Below are 22,162 nucleotides of genomic sequence, written 5' to 3'. Positions count from 1 at the left end.
ATGGCTGAACTTACCTGTCGAAGGTCTGAACCTGGTCGAAACTCACCTGAGCCACTGAACCAAAACATATGTGACCGTCTCCAGAAAGTCCTTCATCACAGACACAGGTCCACCTGGAGGACAGCAGCCGACAGCTGGCCTGAAGACAGGAACGGCAAAGACACGACACAGTCAGAGACCTGAGGCCTCAGAGGTCAAACATCCACTGTGGTCATGTGATCAAAGATCCCTCAGCCTCAAAGACTCAGATCAGAGACTCAAAAATGCGTCTGGTTCAAGAGATCAGAACTCACCAGGTAGTGACAGCCTCCGCTCACAGTGACACACTGGTTCACGGCCTCACAGTCTCGGCCATTTCCCTTGTACCCGGCTTTACAGCTGCAGTCGCTCTGTTGGAACAGACCAGATCTCAGACTGGACTCAGGATCAGGATCCAGTTCTGAAGCTTTAAAGGGTTAAATTTACTGCCCCCATAAAGTCAGAGGTAACGCCTCAGTGGACCTCACCTGTCCCGGTCCCACATAGATGCAGGTGGCGTTGGGGTGACAGCCTCCTCTGTCAAGACCGTCACAGTTGTTGACTGGCTGACACTCGTCTCCGTCCTCCCTCCATCCGCTCAGACACTGGCAGGAGTGAGTCCCCGGTCCCGTCTTTATACATTTAGCCTGCAGGGGGCGGTAGCGAGTCAGGGATCAGGACTGTGAGGGATCAGGACCAAAGAGCTGGACATCAGTGAGTTCAGGTGACTTACGTTCACACTGCAGCCGCCTCGGCGAGGAGGAGCACAGGGGTCAGACTCCACACAGGTGATACCATCACCTTGGTAACCATGTTTACATACACACCTGAAACGTACACAGCACACACTGAATGAAACAGCACATGGGGGAGTTCACAGGTAATCAGATTACTGAGTTTCCCATGAGCACTTCGTCAGATCTGATTCTCCAGGTTGAAGAAATGAGGCTCACTTACTGTTTATAGTTAAAACTGATACAGGTAAACTCACCTGGTGGTCCCTTGGCTGAAGTCACAGTTGGCGTGGGCGTGACAAAACTGAGCCTGAACGCCGCAGGCCGCTGTTTGTCGGTCACAGAACTGACCAGTGAAACCCATCTGACACGAGTCCGGTTTACACCGACCATCTGAGTCTGGACGGTTGTCACACTGTCCATGGATACAGGGACAGGCTGTAGGCACACAGGTGAGCCTACATCATCATGACATCACACCTGCGTGTATGACGTCATCAGATGAGGGCACTCAGACTTACCTGTGTCACAGTTTGCGCCATATTTGTTGGAGAAGGAGCAGTACTGACAGCGAGAGCCTCTGAAGTTCGAATTACAGATACACGACCCATTTCCTCCAGTCCCCTCCATACACTGTAAAAACAACACTTCAGTTTCCTCCAGTCCCCTCCATACACTGTAAAAACAACACTTCAGTTTACTCCAGTCCCCTCCATACACTGTAAAAACAACACTTCAGTTTCCTCCAGTCCCCTCCATACACTGTAAAAACTACACTTCAGTTTCCTCCAGTCCCCTCCATACACTGTAAAAACTACACTTCAGTTTCCTCCAGTCCCCTCCATACACTGTAAAAACAACACTTCAGTTTCCTCCAGTCCCCTCCATACACTGTAAAAACAACACTTCAGTTTCCTCCAGTCCCCTCCATACACTGTAAAAACAACACTTCAGTTTCCTCCAGTCCCCTCCATACACTGTAAAAACAACACTTCAGTTTCCTCCAGTCCCCTCCATACACTGTAAAAACAACACTTCAGTTTCCTCCAGTCTTGATAACGTGTTGAGTATGTTGAAAGTCTGACCTGACCGTGTCCTGAGCAGGGAGTCTGGTATCCACCTGGACAGGGAGCGCAGTCTGGACCATAGAATCCTTTACAACATGCCGGAGTCTGACCACACACAGGTGCACATAGGTAAACACAGGTGAACACAGGTAAACACAGGTGCACACAGGTAAACACAGGTAAACACAGGTAAACACAGGTACACACAGGTGAACACAGGTGCAAACAGGTACATACAGGTAAACACAGGTACACACAGGTGAACACAGGTACACACAGGTAGACACAAGTAAACACAGGTGAACACAGGTAGACACAGGTGAACACAGGTAGACACAGGTGAACACAGGTAGACACAGGTAAACACAGGTGAATACAGGTAAACACAGGTAGATACAGGTACACACAGGTACACACAGGTAAACACAGGTAGACACAGGTGAACACAGGTAAACACAGGTAAACACAGGTAGATACAGGTACACACAGGTACACAGGTAAACACAGGTACAAACAGGCAGACACAGGTAGACACAGGTAAACACAGGTAGACACAGGTGAACACAGGTAGACAGACACAGGTGAACACAGGTAAACACAGGTAAACACAGGTAGATAAAGGTACACACAGGTACACACAGGTAAATACAGGTAGACACAAGTAAACACAGGTACAAACAGGCAGACACAGGTAGACACAGGTAGACACAGGTAAACACAGGTAGACACAGGTAGACATCACTGAACAGACACCTGATTCAAACATGTTTCAACAGTTCTGTGACACCTGGGCAGCTCTGTCTCCTAATGAAGATCATGTGATATGACCAAAATGTCCAGAACAGATTTTAAATGGACCTAATCTGAACAGGTGTTGACATACTGTTATGGTCACGTTGCAGAGCGGCGAGCAGCCAGTCGCCGGGATACTGACAGCTGGACTGCCAATGGAGAAAGTGTAAACACATCCGAATATGGAGGCGCCCTGATCAGAGAGAGGATCACACACTGAGACACACTTCTCTCAGTCACACAATAAAAACCCTGGAGAACTGAGCAGAGTGAGACGTCTCACCGTGTAGAGTCCAGACGAGCACTGAGACAGTTTCACTTTAGAGCAGGAGACACAGTCGCCCTGGAAAACAAAGATCCTCAAACGTCTTGTCTCAGTAGAACCTGTGTGTGTTGGTGTGTGTCTTCAGGACTTGAACCCTTAGAAAAGAACATGGCGGCATTTGAGTCTCACCCTGATGGTCTTGGTCTTGCTGATGTCACACCTGTGGGGCAGCACAGGTTCAATGGAGGGCGGAATCAGAACTCCATCCATCACATACAGACGTCCGTTTTTAGCCTCCACAGCCGCCTCCAGCACAGCGGCTCCGTTGACCAGGATCTGACCCTGGGACACAGAACAACAGTCAAAACTCCAGACAACCCTGAACGCAGCACCAGATACAGACCCAATGTCTGTATGGAGGAAGTAAAGTTAATATTATTAAAAAGGTTCTGCCTGACAGAGACCAGAGACCTGAGACCCACAAAGACCAACAGAGACCTGAGACCCACAGAGACCCACAGAGACCTGAGACCCACAGAGACATGAGACCCACAGAGACCTGAGACCCACAGAGACCTGAGACCCACAGAGACCTGAGACCCACAAAGACCAACAGAGACCTGAGACCCACAGAGACCCACAGAGACATGAGACCCACAGAGACCTGAGACCCACAGAGACCCACAGAGACATGAGACCCACAGAGACCTGAGACCAACAGAGACCCACAGAGACCCACAGAGACATGAGACCCACAGAGACCTGAGACCCACAGAGACCCACAGAGACATGAGACCCACAGAGACCTGAGACCAACAGAGACCCACAGAGACCCACAGAGACATGAGACCCACAGAGACCTGAGACCCACAGAGACCAACAGAGACCTGAGACCCACAGAGACCCACAGAGACCTGAGACCCACAGAGACATGAGACCCACAGAGACCTGAGACCCACAGAGACATGAGACCCACAGAGACATGAGACCCACAGAGACATGAGACCCACAGAGACCTGAGACCAACAGAGACCCACAGAGACTCACAGAGACCTGAGACCCACACTTACACTCTCTGTCACATTCATCGTCAGAACCTGATTGGCCATCGTCACGATCCTGGGACTGGATACAGCGTTGTAGACCTCCAGCTACAACCAGGACAGAGACTCATCATCAGAGACCAGTGAACATGTTAAACTCTTGAGTCAACTGACAGGTGAACTACAGGTGTGATACAGGTGTACTACAGGTGTACTACAGGTGTGATACAGGTGATCTACAGGTTTGGTACAGGTGAACTACAGGTGTGATAAAGGTGTACTACAGGTGTGATACAGTTGTACTACAGGTGTACTACAGGTGTGATACAGGTGATCTACAGGTTTGGTACAGGTGAACTACAAGTGTGATAAAGGTGTACTACAGGTGTGATACAGTTGTACTACAGGTGTACTACAGGTGTGATACAGGTGATCTACAGGTTTGGTACAGGTGAACTACAGGTGTGATAAAGGTGTACTACAGGTGCGATACAGGTGTGATACAGGTGAACTACAGGTGAACTACATGTGTCATACAGGTGAACTACAGGTGTGATACAGGTGTACTCACCGCAGTGGACGGGACGATGTGGTTCCTCAGAAGCTCCAGCAACTTATTGTGACCCTGAGGGTTCAACATTTAATTTAATTAGTTTAAATGATTCAGGAATTTAAACAGTAAGAAAATCAGCTCTGAATTCTTTTGTTTTCATGAGTAAAAACTCGTCAAGTTTCTTCTGTAGCCGATGAATATCCTCCTTTTAGGTTCAGGTCTCGTGTTGTTTGAGGTTTTACTTCCTGACATTATTATTGATGGTTAAAGTTTTTGAGTTAAACTGTTTTAATTCAGACGTTCATGTGATCTTATTGGTTGTTTCAGGTCCTCACTACTGTTTCAGGTGTGTGTCTCACCTGAGCGCTGCTGAGGAAAGTCAGGTGTCCTGCAGTCATGGCGACGAAGGCCGAACTGGTTGGAGCGAAGACGGTGATGGGTCCGGGAAGATCCAAGACTGAAGCCAGATCAGTTTTCTGAGGAGAGAGGGAACAGGTCTGAGAGGTTCATCCTCTGAAGAGCAGGAACATGATCAGGATGTTGAACACACTGATGGAGACACAGGATGTGACTCAGCACCGGTTCAGGTGTCATTAATCTACAGGTGTCTACAGGTGTCAGGACTCCTGGTGCAGACCAGGTCCACGACGCTGCAGGAACCTGCTCACCTCTAATAAAGACTTGAACTTGTCAAACTTTCCATAGTCAGAAACGATCTTCATCAGGTTCTCCTGAGGAAAAAAAGACATGATAAACGAGTGAATGATTGAATGAATGAATAAATACAATAATGAATGAATGAATTAATGAGTGAGTGAATGAAAGAATTAATTAATAAATACAATAATGAATGAATTAAAGAATGAATGAATGAGTGAGCAAATGAATGAATGAATGAATGAATGAATAATTTAATACAATAATGAATGAATAAAAGAATGAATGAATGAGTGAATAAATTAATTCATGTTTTTCCTGTACCTCAGTATCACTCTCCACGGTGGGAGAGACACTGTCCATCAGCTTATTAATGAGGTGGATCATCCCATTGGACGCCACAACATCTGATTGGACAATCACTCCTTTCTTCCTGCTGCCATGGATACGGATTTTAGTCTGAGCGTCCTGAAGGAGAGATGAGAGAGAGCTGGAGCTCATGTGTTGTTGGTGTATAACTGTCTGACGACATGTGAAGTGTAACCTGTTGATGGCCGTGTGACGCAGACGAGCTGCTGTCACTGTAATTTGTGTCATGTGATCGACGCTGCATCAGAGAGGAAGGTTCATAAGAGGATCATGGTCTGAAGTGGACTCAGTGTTTCCACTCACACTTCCTGCACAGTCAGCATGTGTGTGTGTGTGTGTGTGTGAGTGTGTGTGTGAGAGACTGTGACTGAACACTGACCTTTGTGTTTGTGATTTGAGCGACACACAAATGAAAGAACTAATTAAACTGACTCATTAATAAACATGAGGTCTGTGTCTCCCTGTGTGTCAAAGTTGGCTGAAGGTGAAATTTCACTACTCAGTGAATCCTGAGTTTTAAACCTGAAGCTGAACTGAAATGATCTGATCTTCCTCACTGAGGCCCCTCCCTGTCTCACCCCCTCGGTTGTGTCCGTCTCAGCTGATTTTCCAGTCAGGGTGTAAAACACGTCACTTTTCTTCAGAGAGTCAAAGGGCATCGTCCCGGCAACCAGGTGCATCTTACACAGGTATTTAGCTTTGGACTGGTCTGCGGTCAGAGTCCTCACCTGGTCAACAAACAGGAAACAGACATAAACTGATATGATCCATTAAACTTTCATGCTGTGTTTGACGTTGTGGAGGTTTTTGTCTCTGAAAAAAGAGACTTTGAAAAATGATCTATCAGTTTATCTGATGTGATTCTCACCGAAATTCCTCTGAAGCCTTTATTGATCGGGACGAAGACAGTGAAAGGACCCAGATTCTGCAGAGGCCACGACAGAGAACCTGAAACAGACACAGAACGTTCTTTATCGACATGAACTGCTCAGTTCTCGTGTCGTGGTGACTGAAACGTCAGCAGGATCTGGACTCAGACAGAAACCACATCACCTGAGAGTCCAGCTTCTTCTCGTTGTCATGACTACTTGGCAACTGTTGTCATGAGTCATCGTCTGAGCAGCAGCTCATAGTTAGGTTTCATTGTTGTTATGACAGCAGAGGAGGAAGTCATGTTACCTGGTATAAAGAGTCAATATATATATACATATATATATATATATATATATATATATATATATATCGACACCCTCTTAAAATAATGGCCTAAGTCATTTTTTCAGGTTTTTCAGGAAACACAAAAAACTCAACAAAAGAGTCACACTTTTGACATAGGCCATTATACAACCGGGGGTAGAATTGCATGTTCCCCTCAACTGAGGATTCAGGCGATTTTACCAGAGGTGGCCAGCATCATGAGGGGGTGATTTAGGCAAAAAAAACATTTTTGTCAAAACATGACTTAGGCCATTATTTTAGGAAGGTGACGATATATATAATATACATATAATGTATTTTTATATATAATCCATACATAATCTATAATGAAAGTCGTACCGAACAGGGAGAGGGCGTTGCTCAGCTGACCGCTCCACAGTCCTCCAGGTTCTGTGTTCAGCTCGTTCAGACGCTGCATGATGTTTCCGTAACAAAATTTACCGTTACCGAGGTAACCCTGGAGGCAGGTACACCTGAGGGACAGAGCACAGGTGACACACCTCTTCAGCACTGTGACACATGTTGATTGAGAGGTGGAAACAGAGTAGAGACTGACTGGACTCGTCCTGGAGCCACGGTGGTACAGTTGGCGTTCTTGTGGCAGGAATCAGGTCTACACGAGTCCCTCATGCTGCAGCCGCCGTTAGACAGGTTCTCAAAACCAGGAAGACACTCACAGTGGGACTGAAGACAGCAGAGACACACAGGGTTACACTCATGAGCTGGTCCCCCCAGATCCTGATCCTGATCTTGTTCCTGATCCTGATTTATTGATTCTATTTATAATTCGATTTTAAGGTTCAATTATTTTGATCTATATGAAGAATTAATTCAACGGATATGATTTATTAGCAGATCCTGATCCTGATGTTTTTCCTGATCTTATTCCTGATCTTGTTCCTGATCTTGATCCTGTTCCTGATCTTGTTCCTGATATTGATCCTAATCTTGTTCCTGATGTTATTCCTGATCTTGTTCCTGTTCCTGATCCTGTTCCCGATCTTGATCTTCATCTTATTCCTGATCTTGTTCTTGATCTTGATCCTGTTAATGATGTTATTCCTGATCTTGTTCCTGTCTGATTTTGTTCCTGTTCCTGATCTTTTTCCTGATCTTGTTCCAGTTCCTGATCTTTTTCCTGATCCTGATCTGGTCCCTGATCCTGATCTGGTCCCTGATCCTGACCTTTCCCGGTCCGTCATAGAGACATCTGGTGGACTTGGCGGAGCAGCCTCCTTGTTGGGTCTGACATGGATCGATGGCCATGCAGACACGCCCGTCCCCGGTGTAACCATCATGACAGGCACACAGGTGCTGGTTTGGACCCGTGTGGACACAGGCGGCGTGGACATGACAGGACAGCCTGAGACACGGGTTTATGGCTGAGGAGACAGACGGTTTGGCAAATGAACCAATCAGTGATCAGAACTAAATACAGGTGGTGCCTGTTTCTAGGGAAACTTACATAAACACTGATCTCCTGACTTCTGGTAACCAGGTAAACACTGACACACCAGCTGTCCCGTCAGAGCCTCCTCCATACACCGAGAGTTCTGCTGACAGCTGAGGGCAGCACACTCAGGTGACTCTGTAACACACACGTAACAGGTAACACACACATAGGTAACAGTAACAGGTGAGAGGACAACAGAGAACAGGTAGTAGAAATAGAACTGGTACAGGTAACAACAACAGCACAGGTAACTGTGTACGTATTTATAATATATTTATCTGATGATGACACAGTGAAATGATTATTGATTGATTAATTGATTGATTATCAGAACATCAGACATCACTGATCAGACTGACCTTGGTCACAGTTTGGACCTTTGTATCCAGAGAAACAGGTGCATCTTCCATCACCTGTCAGTCCAGGGTCACACAGACCATGGACACAGGTACACACTGGACCAGGTGTGTGGGACACACACACATACACAAACAAATAAACAAACAAACAAACAAACAAAATAGATAAAGGTGAATATTTGTGTGAAAAATGTGACGACTGATGTTATTAACAGTTAGTTTGAAGTTACCTGAGCTGCAGGTGGGACCATATCGACCAGGTGCACAGTCCTCACATGCAGTTCCTGCAAAACCCACCTAAATCCAATACACACACACACACACACAGTATAGTGTATACATAGGCTATAAACATAAACATATATATATTTATATGTATGTATAAACATTTATATGTGTGTATATTTGTATATCCAGGTGTGTTACCTGACAGCTGCAGGTCCCGTTTCCTCCCAGTCCATCAGAGCAGACTCCTCTCCTGCTACAGGGTCTGTGAGGCTGGTCCGGACACTCTGAAACAAACAGCAGCACAGGAAACAGTCAGCAGAGGAAACTACAGCTCCCTCCATCCTTCCTGCTCTCATCCCTCTCTCAAGTCTCTGTCCCTCTCTTATCTCTGCATGTTGTCTCTCTGTTTCCTTCACTCTCACTTCTCCTCTCAGACAACAAAGACTTCAGACTCACAGTTCATCAGAGACAGTACTGGACTTGGACCAGCTGTGGACATGTGTGTTTGTGTGTTGGTGGTCTGAAGTCAGTGTCAGTGTGACTGTCAGCACATTTGTGTCCTGCTGACTGAGAGGAAGGAAGTCCTGGTCCCTGCAGGACGATCTGCATCCTGCAGGACTGAGCTAAAAGCCTGGTGAAGCTGTTTACATGTGAAGCAGCAGCAGCAGCAGCAGGAAATGTAGCGTTAGCATTAGCAGTAAGCTAATGATGTAAATGGTAACACCGGCTGCAGGAAGGCTTTAATATGTGAAGGTACAGTAGTATCATCATCAGTTGTTATTAGAACAGAGGCCCTGCACTGCTGCTGTTGTTCCAGCTGTTGCCATGATGACTGTCTTCACTCATTCTGGGTCAAAGTTCACAGAGTTTAACTGAATTATAAACTCAGCAGCTCAGTGAGAAAATCTAACCTGCTTTCTACCTGAGGACGACCTGAGGACGACCTGAGGACGACCTGAGGACGACCTGAGGACGACCTTCATGTTGCAGTGACATGAACATGAGTGAGTCCTCACCGGCACAGTCTGGACCCCAGTATCCTGGACAGCAGCTCTTCACCTCCACCTCTCTGTAGCACTCGGAGGAGCAGCCGTCGATGGCTAACTTCAGACTGGGGGTCCTAATGTGATACCTGACAACACAACACACACACTGTCCATACAGGGTGGTGGACACACAGACAGCTGGACTCTGGTGGCGGGGGTTAACACTCACTTGCAGGCCTGAGTGGTGGCCCCTGGTGTATGTTTGTATCCTAAGGGACATTGCACCAACAGGATGATGCTGCAGGAGCTACAGGCCGTCCGAGTCCTCAGCACCGTGGAGTTAGAGCAGAAGTTCTGAAAAACACACAAACGCAACATGAGTCTGAACCCAGTCCGACATACTGAAATGAACCGATGCTACGTCCACACTACTACATTTTAACTTCAAAACTCATCTCTTCTCTACATTTTCTCCTTCGTCCACACGATTCCGGAGTTTTGGAAACTCTGGGGTTGTGTTTTATTTTGTACAGAAAAGAGACTGAGACTAACCACTAACTAACCAACTGCAGAGGAGACAATCTACTTCCTGTTTACACCGGCTTGCACATGCTCAGTGTAGATAAATGGTCATGTGTTTTCAGGTGTGATAGTCTGGACAGAGATCATTTTTGATTTAAAACGCCATTCTTAAAGGAAATTGAAGTGGTGTGAACACAGCCTGAGACCTCAGGTGTGAGTCTGTCACCACGCCAACAGACTCACATGTTAGTGCAGAATAAATGATGAACACATGAACGGACTGTAAGAAAATCAGATCAGAGAGAAACAGCCTGGGAAACATCTCCAGACTCTCCAGGCCCAGAAATCCAAACCTTCACACATCATAAAGCCTGTGTGAGTGTAAACAGGAAATGACTGTAATAATGGTTATCAGCTGTATCTGACCCGCCCAGGAAACCCTCAGAAACACTAACACAGGTCCTGGAAAGACCTGGAGTACTTTACTGAGGGTTTCCAGGCGGCACGGTGGCCTGGAAAAGTTTCCAATCATCAACAAAACTGAGGAAATTTTTTTTTTTCTGAAGCAATTAAAGATGAAAAAACAGAAAATAACAAAAAGCTGATTTTATCTGAAACTTTGGAGACGATGAAAACATGAACATGAAGGTCCAGAATCTTATTTTCGTCCTTTTTATCACTGACTTGTGTCAGACTTCTGTCACAGCTGATCAGTGAAGAAAACATCTTCAGTCATTTGATTTTATTTTTATATCAGGTTGCAACAGGACAAATTCATGAACATATGGGAAAGATGTATTAGGTATGAAGCACCTGGACGTTATCATTTGGTTCATGTCTTTTTTTCTTTTCCAGCCTTTTTTTATAAAGGGTTTGAGTATCAGACAGGTTCACCCCCACTATATTTTTGTTTCAGTAATCTGGATTGGTTTTGTTGCTCTGTGGGATATTTCATATATTAGGTATTTACTTATTGAAATTTTTGTATTTTCTTTTTCCTCTTGTTGGATGTTTATAATTTAATTTACTTCACTGTTCTAAATTAACTATTTTGACTTGATTCATTATTTGTGTTTGTAACCGAGTCTGACAGAATTCTGACGAATGGATCATGAAGTCATAAAATTAATTTATTCATGTTTGTGACATTAACAGATGAAGTTAAACTTTTATTTCACAGATCAATTTCTTCTTCTGTCAAACTAAAGTTACTGATCTGACCCATGTTTACATGGTTCCTCAGTTTTCCCAGCTCTCACATGATGGACATCAGATCACTTCAGATCAGATAAGTTCAAATCAGATCAGTTTAGATCAGATCAGATCAGCAGTCTGAAGTCTGAGCTCTTAGATTCGGGTTCAGGATTCAAAGTTGGTTTTAAAGGTTTGAAATGAATCAGTTTGGTTCTCAGAGTCCACAGGATGAAATATCTCTGAATGAATGAATGAATGAATTAATGAATGATGACGTTACCTGTGATGCAGCTGAAGTCATCATCATCATCATGGTCGTCGTCATCAGAGAGACAACCAGCAGCTTCAACCTCTGACAGACCTCCATGTCTCCTGTCCTGGTCTGTCCTGGTCTGGTCTGTCCTGGTCTCTCCCTGTCAGACTCTTTTCAGTGTCTCCTCCCCCCCTCCTCTATGTGTTTCCTGTAAATCCCACTCAAAGAGAACTGCTGACTCAGGTGTTTTTTTACTGACAGAACTTTGATAAAACTTTATTTAACCACAGACGAGCTGTGTTGAAACGTTGTTTTATAAATAAAACTGTGTCATATTATCACAGTCCTGTAGCAGAGACCGGACCTGCAGAGTCCAGACCTGCAGAGTCCGGACCTGCAGAGACCGGACCTGCAGAGTCCGGACCTGCAGAGACCGGACCTGCAGAGTCCGGACCTGCAGAGACCAGACCTGCAACAACATAAAAAACTAAACTCAGGCAGCTTCAGTCTGGAGTGACATTCAGTTAAATTCAACACATATGGTTGGACTCTCAATTTAAACTGGTTTTTAAATGAACTCTTACTTAATCCTGAACAGACAGATGGAGGCTGAAAGCTCATACTACAGTTAACTAATGTGTGTGTGTGTGTGTGTGTGTGTGTGTGTGTGTGTGTGTGTGTGTGTGTGTGTGTGCAGTGAATAGCAGGAAATCCTGGACTGTAAATGAGAATCTGTTGCTCTTTTCTCTTTCCTGAAACTTTCTGCTCTGTCATCACACACTGCTGATAAGACACACACACACACACACACACACACACACACACACACACACACACACACACACACACACACACTAAAACAAACCACTTTCTGCTGACTGTCAGTGTGAACGGGAGTCGTCTTTGTTTTTTGTTCTAACCTCGTCATAAATCACATGTTCTCCTGAAGAACAATCTTTCTTTAAATGTCTACAGTCTGAGACAAACAGATGATCAGAGAGCAGATGTGATGCTGTTGAACATCTTGATAATAGACTGACACCTTCACTGATTCTATTTAGTGTCAACAGTCTGTTTAAACTGCTGAACGTGAGGTTTCTATGAGCTCACAGCAGAAATATGTCATTTCTTTCATTTTATAAATCTCAGAAATAAAGATAATTATCCTTGTGACGTATTCTCTCACAACAGAGTTAAGACTCAGCTGACACCTGCAGGAACAATATTTTAACTGCTGTTTTAATCATCAGTACATTTACCTCTTTTCAGTCTGGTGTTTGTAGTCTTTGGTGTCTTTCCTCCTTCAGTCCATCGGGGGGCAGCAGAGTCAGATCAGTACTTTACACAGACCACAATCACAGATCACAGAGTCTTCCTGGAGGACTTCACATCTGTACACAACAGAGCATCCTGAGGTCTTAGACCCAGATCAAAAAAACTCTCAAAAACCTTAATCGAACGAAAGAACGAAAGAGGGGGATATAAATACACTTCATCCTTTTACCACATCACTGACACTTCAGCTCTTTATGTCACTGACACTCACACTCCTTTACAGTCTCTTCTTTAACTAAAGCATATACCTAAGTAAAGTACAAGGACCTCAATTATCTTCCACCACTGCTAATACAATCACTGAGCCTTCGCACACATGGATGTTAATACTGTTCAATCTGCCAACAGGTAAAGTGAAAACAAAGATGGAGTCTGTTATAGAAGCTAATATCAAAAAGGTGACAGACTAACTAAACTAAGTTTTCCAAACTTCTGGTGGGACACGTCACTGTGAAGCAGGAAGCTCGCGCTGTGTTTACAGGCTACTGTTACCAGCAACAAAGATGTATCTTTCCTGTGCTAAGAAACGTTAGCATTATTCCCGCTGATAATAAGAAGAAAGGCCGCAGCAAAGAAAAGGCTGTGGGTGTGTCAGAGGTACCTCAGGTACAGAGAGCAGCCTGGGGGGAGGAGCCGGGGGAGGAGCTCCGTTTCCACGGGACCAGGTGTACTGGCTCATTCCTATTAGCCGCGCGAGTGTTCGTCACAGCGCGAGCTGCAGCTAGAAACACACGCGGAGCGGCGCGAGTCTTTGGAAACCCGGGATTTCAGAGCCCGCATCGGTCCTTACCGCAGCGGCCCGGGATCGAGTCCGACCTTTAGTCGTGGACCTTTGCTCCACAACATCCCGTCTCTCTCACTGTGACTGTCAGAGTGGAGGCAAAATGTCCCAAAATTATTTTTAAAAAACGTTAGCTAAACTGTAACTTAAGGCTAAATTAGAAACTAGCTAACATTAGCATTCATCCATAGATACTTGACACAATCTAAAGTAAAGTGTATTAAAGCTACTGCTACTTGTATCAAAGATCCTCTATAGTTGTCTCTGCTTGTATTTACCTACAGTGTCTGTGTGACGTAGGGACTTGAGGGCGGAGCCACTGATGGAGTGACTCAGCAAACTAGCTGTTCAGGCAATGTCAAGGTTAAGAAATGGTACGGTCCACTTTAGGGGTGTCTGAAATTGTATCAAAAGATTTGATTTGATTTGACCTTTTTTTGGGGGGGGGGGGGCAGTGGACAGTAATTTAATATCATATTTTATAATCTGTTCAGCGACTGTCAGAAACATTTTCCTACATTTCACTGGTGAAGTAAAAGTAAAATATAGTATTTTTACACTACTTACTTTTCTTTGTTCATCTTCAGTTGTTTCATATTCTTCATATTATTACTGAGATGTTTAAAGTGTAGTTAATGACTGCAGCTTTGTCGTGTTCTCGTCTCCGTCAGGTTTTAAGTCTGTCATAAGTGAAAACACTCAAAGTATCTGACGCAGCATCGTCACTTCTCACACATCAGTCTGTTATTCAGACGAGGAGGCGACAGGAGGAAGACTCTGAGAGGAGGTTCCTCATCCTCACCCTCATCCTGTCCTCTCCTTCAGACTGTTGGAGACTAAGTCTTCAAAACATAAACAGCAACTACAGGTGTCAATTATTTCCACTCTTTCTCAGACAAATCTACTTCTTTTAAAAGTTTCTAGGAGTTGGTGCCAAAACTTTAGAACAGAATTTTCAATAAAATGACATCTGATCTCATTACACAATTGGTTTGATTTAACTGACTTATTTGTAATAACTTGTGGTACAGTTTTTAATGTTTAAGTTTTATGCAGAGCATCTGTTTCATGCAGGTTTGGGTTTATTATCATTAATCTTTATTTCAATTAATATTCTGACCAAAACTGTCTGAATCAGTGGATTGGCTCTTTGTGAAGATGTTTGGTACAAAGAGTTTTTACTTCTGTTTACTTCAGAATATCTGGATGTAACGTCCCAATATGCAAAAATTAAACATCATTATTTACACATAAGTTATGTTTATTGCCAAAAATAAAATACAAAAACATTTGATTTCATTTTAAAATTAATTTTTCAGTTTTTCTAAAGAACTAAAAGAAGAAAACAAACTCTGTCTTCACTATGTCCGTCAATGTTTACAGGTGAAGGAAAGGTGGGGTGGGCGCTGTAAAGAGAATGAACATTTCAGGAGGTCATCCTCTGCAGCATCACATCAACCAATCACAGCCCGTCCTCTGCTGCACAGGTGATAGGTGTGGAAAGCTTTGTGATTGGTCACAGGGAAATCCAGTAAAATCTGTCCATCGCTGACTCATGGGTTTGTCTCTCCACAGGTAGATGTTTTCATTAACATCTGTGGTTCATACAGGTGAGATGTTTCGGATGAGATCTTGATTCTCAGGTGTGATCTTTGTTCTCAGATGAGATCTTTGTCCTCAGATGAGATCTTCGTTCTCAGGTGAGATCTTGATTCTCAGGTGTGATCTTGATCTTGTGCCGATTCCTTTATTTACAGGTGTGCATGTCATTCATGCTCTCACAGCGCCTGCACTGGACGTAGCAGCACCAGACGAACTTGCACTCGCAGCGCTGGACGTGTCTCACCACGTGTGTGTTGTATCCTCGGCCGCAGCACAGCAGGTTGCAGCCGTCCGGCCCGGCAGACGTCCGGTTGCAGCGGCGTCCTCTGGTGCCGGCGACACCCCGCCGCCGGTCCTCCAGGCAGTAGTTGGGAGACTTGTTGAAGAAGATGAGCTGGTGTTTGTCGACAGGGAAGAGACGCTGGTCCTTCCTCCTCGGCTTCTTCCTCGAGCGGTCTGACACCTGAACACTGCGCTCATATCGCTCCTTCAGGTACATGCCCACACGCTCGAACGCCGCCATTGTCCTCCAACACGTCTTCACCGCGCAGGAACCAGAAACGCCGTGACAACGACAGTCTGTGGACATCGTTTTGTCAATGGCCTGAAGGACACAGAACATGACAGAGGTTAAAGAGCTTATAATATAATTATAATGGAAGGACTGAGACTACAGGCACTCGGTATCAGTCCAAATTAAAGCCCCCCTGTCCCCGGTCTCACCTGCCGTCCAGCCTCTGTGTTGTGCTGGTTCATGGTGACCAGTGTGTACCCTCCTCTACTCGTCGACATGTTTTTGACGCTATTGTCGATGAACTTGCGGCTGAACCAGGTCCCGTACTGGATGTGGTCTGAGCAGCCGCCCCAGTGCCAGCCCTCCTCTGTCGAGCCGCTGCCCTGCAGCCGAGCGTCGCAGCCACACTCCGTCATGTTGCCCTGACTGCAGGACCGTGTGACGGCGTGGACCAGCCCCGCCGCCATGACTGCGTAGATAAACGCTGTTTCTTTGGTTCCTATTGGACGAGAGGGAGGGCGGGGTTAGTGTGACATCAAGTCCAGATTAAAGAGGAGGCTCAAAGATCAGAGGAAGGGGGTAAAATACTTCAGTACACATTGAACACCTGCATGTCCAGAGTTCATCAAGTCCCCAGTCAAGACCAACAACTCCCAGGTGTATTCCAACCACCACTTCAACTTCCTTCAGTAATGAATTGATGTTTTCACTTTATTTTGGCGGTTTAAAAGCTTCATATATCTCTCAGCACTTTACCACTTGTATGGATTTAAACAGGATAAAGACTCAGTGAAGTAGGTTCATGTTTGTCCTCCATCACTAATAGATTTATGACGTCTCACGTGTCTCTAATATCCTGATTTAAAACATGTGATTCACTCAATTTAATCAACATACGTATCATCACATGTCCTGTCTTGACATTTACTGACACATTTAAGTGAAACTGTGGCCACTAAAGATATAAGAGGGAAAGTAGAATCAAAGCTGCTGTAAATCCTTTAATTTAATGTAAGTCAGTTTGATCCAATAGGGTCAGGTTAAAGCTTCTTATGATTATATCCTTTATTATAAAAGGTAAAAAAGTGTCATTGAGGTTAATAATGACCAGAGTGTTTTAGAGATGTGTTTTGTGTACAAACACGAACCTTTACTTGTGAAAACACCAGAGATCCCTCAACTCATCATTAATTAAAAAAGACCTTTATTAAAAAACATATCCTTAGTTTTAATGAGTTTTCTGTGTGGATGAAAGATTTTAAAGATCTAAATACACAGAAACATCACTCATTAAAACCTCCATAATATATTTTAATCCATTAATTTATCCATTAGTTAACCTCTGAATTCACACCTTAAAGTCTTTTAACGGTTCAAATTAAGAACAGAAATATCAATTATTAAATTATCTAGCTGAAAAACCAGAGAATAAGAATTAGTTAATTAATTAGCAGCTGAAAATAAGATAACCCTGAATAAACCTTACACTCCGCATTCATGGATTTGTGGGATATGTACAGTTAATGTGTAAGTTGGGGAAACTATTAAAAACCCTGAAAGTCAGTCGTTAATTAAGGCGTTTTAACAGGTGAATTTAAGTGTTTTAGCTTCATTAAACATGTATTGTGTTATAATGAGTTCGACAGCAGCAGGTCTTTATCTCTGCCGCCACCATCAAGACAAACTTCACAGCACTTGTCTCTGCTTTTCATCACCCAGTGTTGTGTCCAGTAGTAACCGGCCTCACCGCTCGTTAACTCGGACCCGAACACGGACGGCTCGGAGGTGGTGGAGCAGTTCCACCTCTCGTGTCTGAACTGACTCTGACACTCAGTGATGGCCAGCCGGGCTCCGTCCTGGATGCTGGGCAGCAGGAAGGGTTTCTTCCGGCACAGCTCCCGCTGCCTGTGGCTCAGGGGGAGGTTAGCACAGCCCAGCTTCTCCGGCACTCCCTCCGCGGTCACACCCAACCACCTGTGGAGAACACCGGCCGTTACCTGACAGGTGCCGCCCTCACCGGGGAAATCTTGCTTGTTGGAAAGTGAACACACCGAAACAACGACACTTCAGGTAAATTAGAATCAATAAAACCAAGTTTTTACATCCGGTATAAATATAATGAACCTTTCCCGCTTTTTCATGAAAAGTCTGTTTGGCCCATGTTAAGGGATAATCTGTGTTAAACCTGATGATATTTTGAGTTAAACCTGAGTTTTACCTGATGATAATCCGAGTTCAAAGGGTAACTAATCTGAGTTACACCTGAGTTAAACCTGATGATAATATGAGTTAAACCTGAGGATAATAAGATTTAAACCTGATGATAATATGAGTTAAACCTGATGATAACATAAATTAAACCTGAGGATAATATCAAATAAACCTGACAATAATATAAATTAAACCATAGGTTAATATAAATTAAACCTGATGATAATCTGAGTTAAACCTGAGGATAATATCAATTAAACATGAGGTTAATATAAATGAAACCTGAGGATAATAAAAGTTAAACCTGATGATAATCTGAGTTAAACCTGAGGATATTACAAATTTAACCTGAGGATAATAAGAGTTGAAGCTGATCATATGAGGGGGGCTGCAGTAAACGCTGACAGCTAGTTGTTACTATGTGGAACATGTATGAGCAGATTAGCGGGTCTTACATTAAATTGGTTAAATGCTACGTGTGTGTCGGGGCCTTTAATTAATGAACATTAAAAGTGGAGCTCATTATTTCATCTCTTCAGTTTATGTTTCATAAATCTGAGACTTTGAATTGATTCTGTTTCTGGTTATTGATGGAAAATAGTGAGTGAACGACGGGCGAGGTCGAACATGTGCGCCGCATTACAGAGTGGCGTCCGTCGCTCCGGATGATTTAGTGAATTACAGGCGGTTAGCGGCGGTATTTTCCCGGGCAGATAAACGGACAGATTTGTAATGGGACTCTGGTGTTATTAGATCTGGAAAGGTAACTGTGTAAACCGCTTCAGCTCAGATCACATGAACAAACTGAAGTTCATAAATCATAAATCCAGCTGCTGCCGAGGAGCCGCGCCCCGTTCACTGCCTCTTATTTAGACAATCACACTCTCGCTTGATTGTTTCTTCTACTTCTTCTTCTTATAATTATCATTATCATTATTATTATTATTTTACACCATTAGCCTACTAATTAAATCACAGACCGAGTGGATACAATAAACTTATGAAACTTTAGGAATCCTCTCTGAAGCGACATGTGGTTAAATTTACAGTTTTTTAAATGATGTTTGGCTCAGTCCGCGAGGTCGATGCACATTTCATCACTTCATGTGATATCCCGAGAACAAACTGAAAAAGAAACAGTGTTGGGATTTTATTTCCCCTGCTGTTTCTTATTCATTTTATTTAGGCCAAATTAAAAACTGGGCGGAAAACTAAATTATCCGCAGCTGTAAAATACCAAAGGATTTCCCATAAAACACCAGATTCTACACTTGATTCTCGTCGCTCGCTTCCGCCGCCTCTTATACCAAAGGCATTTTATGTAGTTACGTAATTGCGAACTAACCAATACTAAGTTGTTTAAATGAACCGAATTGAAGAGTGGGTTTAACTTCTACAGGAGCTTTGCTGGATAATGTCTGAAGTGTTGAGGGATTGAACAGATACACGGAAACGCTTTAAATTCAGTTTTGTTAATGGAAGTTCGTTTAATTAAAACCGGATCCAGCTCAGATCCCACGAACAAACAACCTGTAGATTCAACGACATCCAGAGAATCAGAGGAGTGAAACTCTGTCAGTTTGGTTCAGACTGCTGCTTCCATCGTGACGAACTATGGAATAGTTGGTTAATAGTTTAGTGAATATACTGTACACCGATGGGAGAATGTGTGGGGAATAATGTCTGTTAGTGTTAGCAGGAGCTGAAGAGCAGGGAACCTTTAAATGAGTTTTGTTAACGGGATTTAGTTTTTGTGGATCTCACGAGACTAATGCGTAAAACCAATGCGCGTCCGGCCACTGAAGTGGATCCATGTCCCGGACAGACTATCAGATAGTCCAGATTTTAAACGGTGTTCAGATCTCTTGCTTCTTTTTGTTTTTGTGGTCAAAGAATAAATGAATCCATTAAAAAAACGACTGAAGTTACATGAATTGAATATGTTGGATTATACTTGTGGCCGAATTGAAGGACGAGTGCCGTTGCTCCGGATCATGTACTGAACTGTGTCTGAAACGGTGAGTGTCCGAGCACACGCGCACAGAAAGCTTAAAGTGACGGTTTGTCAAACGGAGTCTGGTCTGTGATCTGAGGCTCGTACTTACATCCAGCTGGCTCTGCAGCACAGCGGACACACGGACACCAGCAGCAGAGTCAGAGTGCACATGTGTCGCACTCCACAGATCCGTGTCTCCATGTCCTCTTCATCTATCTGAGCCGCAGGGCTGCAGGGTGTCCATCAGTCCATCAGAGTCTCTGTCTCATACTAAGACCCGGTCCAAGAGCACATTCATTAATCCCGGTCTCAGTCCATTAATGACCCTGCGGTGAGGCGGCGGCCCGACTCCCCGCTGTCCCGCTCTGATGAGCCGTTAGAAACTCTCCAGGAATCCGCTCAGCTTCCACACGTTTTTATTCTACGGGAGAAGCAGCAGGAGCGACTGGACCAGTCCGAGGCCCGGAGGATCCTCATTGGACCAGCCGAGGATTCATATTCAGCAGTGACGTCACAGCCCGACTCCAATTGGACGGATGGATCCGAGACAGACAGCACACTGACATCTGATCCGCCATTATTAAAATATGTGTTGACAGGGAGTGATACAGGAGAAAGAGTGTGATCTGTGAACGAAGTCTGAGTTTGATCCGCGCGGGATGGAGGCGGGTGACATGTGACATGTCTGACAGGTTTAACTGAAGAATCAATGAATAATCCCCTTCAATGTTTTCCAGAGCTTTCAGCCACATCAGTGGATCCAAGCTCAAGAGTCTCTTATCAGACATTAATGTGGACCTGAAGTCAATCAGCTGGAAGAGACAGTCCTTTGATCTGGTGAGAACTGAAAACTTCGCAGAATTCATCAAAAAAACCCAAAAGTCAAACCTTCAGTTTTATGATGACTTTAATAAAACGCGTAAAGTTACAGTTTAAAAAGGTGAAGTAGAAAAGATATAATAAAAACAGATCCCACGTCTTCACAGTTGGATTATAAATGAGAGAATCATAACCTTCATATAAATATTCATAGACTCTAGTTTCCATCATGTAAACATGTTGAGAGATAAACAATAAACAATAAACATCTGTAGAAAAATATAGAAAATATAAGAGAGGATCAAATATAAGACGTTTGTCATCAGAGTCTTTGGTTGAAGCTGGAACAGGAATCAGTGAGGTATATAAACACACAGGAGAGGCAGCTCATCAATAATATTACTGTTTGATTAATGATTAGGCCGGTCTGAGGTCCACACAGGAGCGGATCAATAATATTAATCTTTGATTAATGATCAGATATTCACTTCTAATATGAGCACATCAGGAGCCAACAGGTGTACACGAGACTAGTTAAACATAACAAACTAGTTAGTACGCATCAGAACTAGTTAGTACACAGTAGAACCCGGCTGCTGTGGTAAAACTAGCCAGCGCTCTTCAGAAACTAGGTGCATATGAAGCTAACCTGATTGTGTTGACTAGCAGCAGGTTGTGGTTAGAAACAACCTGCTGCTCACTAACTAACGTCGGCGACTAACTTGTTGTTGTGTTGTAAATAAAATAAAGAAAACAAATATTGACTGTTGACCACGCCTCCTTCACGTCAAGAAGAGAGAAGTTTTTAAATGTTCATCTTTTTCTTTTCTCATTATTACTCCCCCTCTTCCTCTTACACGCCCCCCCCCCACACACACACACACACACATACACACCCCCACACACACACACATACACACCCCCACACACACACAGACACACACACATACACACCCCCACACACAGAGACACACACATACATACACACCCCCCACACACACACATACACACCCCCACACACACACAGACACACACACATACACACCCCCACACACACACACACATACACACCCCCACACACACCCACACACACACACACACACACACATACACACCCCCACACACACACACACACACACATACACACCCCCACACACACACACACACACACACATACACACCCCCACACACAC

General features: G+C 44.2%; 2 protein-coding genes across 3 annotated transcripts in view; both read right to left on the bottom strand.

Annotated features, from left to right (window-relative positions):
* The window catches only part of stab2 (stabilin 2), a 30,062-nt gene extending 18,219 nt beyond the window's left edge, over positions 1-11,843 (bottom strand). For both annotated transcript variants that reach the window (XM_056368118.1, XM_056368119.1), the window contains exons 1-27: positions 11,739-11,843; positions 9,972-10,096; positions 9,773-9,888; positions 8,955-9,040; positions 8,759-8,825; positions 8,529-8,624; positions 8,182-8,304; positions 7,902-8,098; positions 7,273-7,400; positions 7,056-7,189; positions 6,367-6,446; positions 6,077-6,226; positions 5,454-5,597; positions 5,141-5,203; positions 4,832-4,948; positions 4,491-4,544; positions 3,947-4,027; positions 3,066-3,218; positions 2,895-2,954; positions 2,703-2,804; positions 1,838-1,924; positions 1,274-1,385; positions 1,010-1,190; positions 752-845; positions 507-665; positions 294-389; positions 47-139 (exon numbers count right to left, since the gene is read on the bottom strand). In XM_056368118.1, coding sequence (XP_056224093.1) covers positions 47-139; positions 294-389; positions 507-665; positions 752-845; positions 1,010-1,190; positions 1,274-1,385; positions 1,838-1,924; positions 2,703-2,804; positions 2,895-2,954; positions 3,066-3,218; positions 3,947-4,027; positions 4,491-4,544; positions 4,832-4,948; positions 5,141-5,203; positions 5,454-5,597; positions 6,077-6,226; positions 6,367-6,446; positions 7,056-7,189; positions 7,273-7,400; positions 7,902-8,098; positions 8,182-8,304; positions 8,529-8,624; positions 8,759-8,825; positions 8,955-9,040; positions 9,773-9,888; positions 9,972-10,096; positions 11,739-11,825 — 2,985 coding nt within the window. In that variant the 5' untranslated portion in view covers positions 11,826-11,843. The remainder of the gene's footprint in view (positions 1-46; positions 140-293; positions 390-506; positions 666-751; positions 846-1,009; positions 1,191-1,273; positions 1,386-1,837; positions 1,925-2,702; positions 2,805-2,894; positions 2,955-3,065; positions 3,219-3,946; positions 4,028-4,490; positions 4,545-4,831; positions 4,949-5,140; positions 5,204-5,453; positions 5,598-6,076; positions 6,227-6,366; positions 6,447-7,055; positions 7,190-7,272; positions 7,401-7,901; positions 8,099-8,181; positions 8,305-8,528; positions 8,625-8,758; positions 8,826-8,954; positions 9,041-9,772; positions 9,889-9,971; positions 10,097-11,738) is intronic.
* A 3,230-nt stretch (positions 11,844-15,073) lies between these two features.
* On the bottom strand, positions 15,074-21,855 carry wnt16 (wingless-type MMTV integration site family, member 16). The gene is made up of 4 exons (XM_056368009.1): positions 20,260-21,855; positions 17,691-17,917; positions 16,153-16,442; positions 15,074-16,033 (listed from the first exon to the last, which is right to left on the bottom strand). The coding sequence occupies exons 1-4, from the start codon at positions 20,349-20,351 to the stop codon at positions 15,575-15,577; spliced, it is 1,068 nt and encodes a 355-aa protein (XP_056223984.1). The 5' UTR covers positions 20,352-21,855; the 3' UTR covers positions 15,074-15,574.
* Between the last annotated feature and the right edge of the window lie 307 nt (positions 21,856-22,162).

This window comes from Seriola aureovittata, chromosome 22 (genome assembly GCF_021018895.1).
Source record: "Seriola aureovittata isolate HTS-2021-v1 ecotype China chromosome 22, ASM2101889v1, whole genome shotgun sequence".
Lineage (NCBI taxonomy): Eukaryota > Metazoa > Chordata > Actinopteri > Carangiformes > Carangidae > Seriola > Seriola aureovittata.
This window is presented reverse-complemented; position numbering and strand designations above follow the sequence as displayed.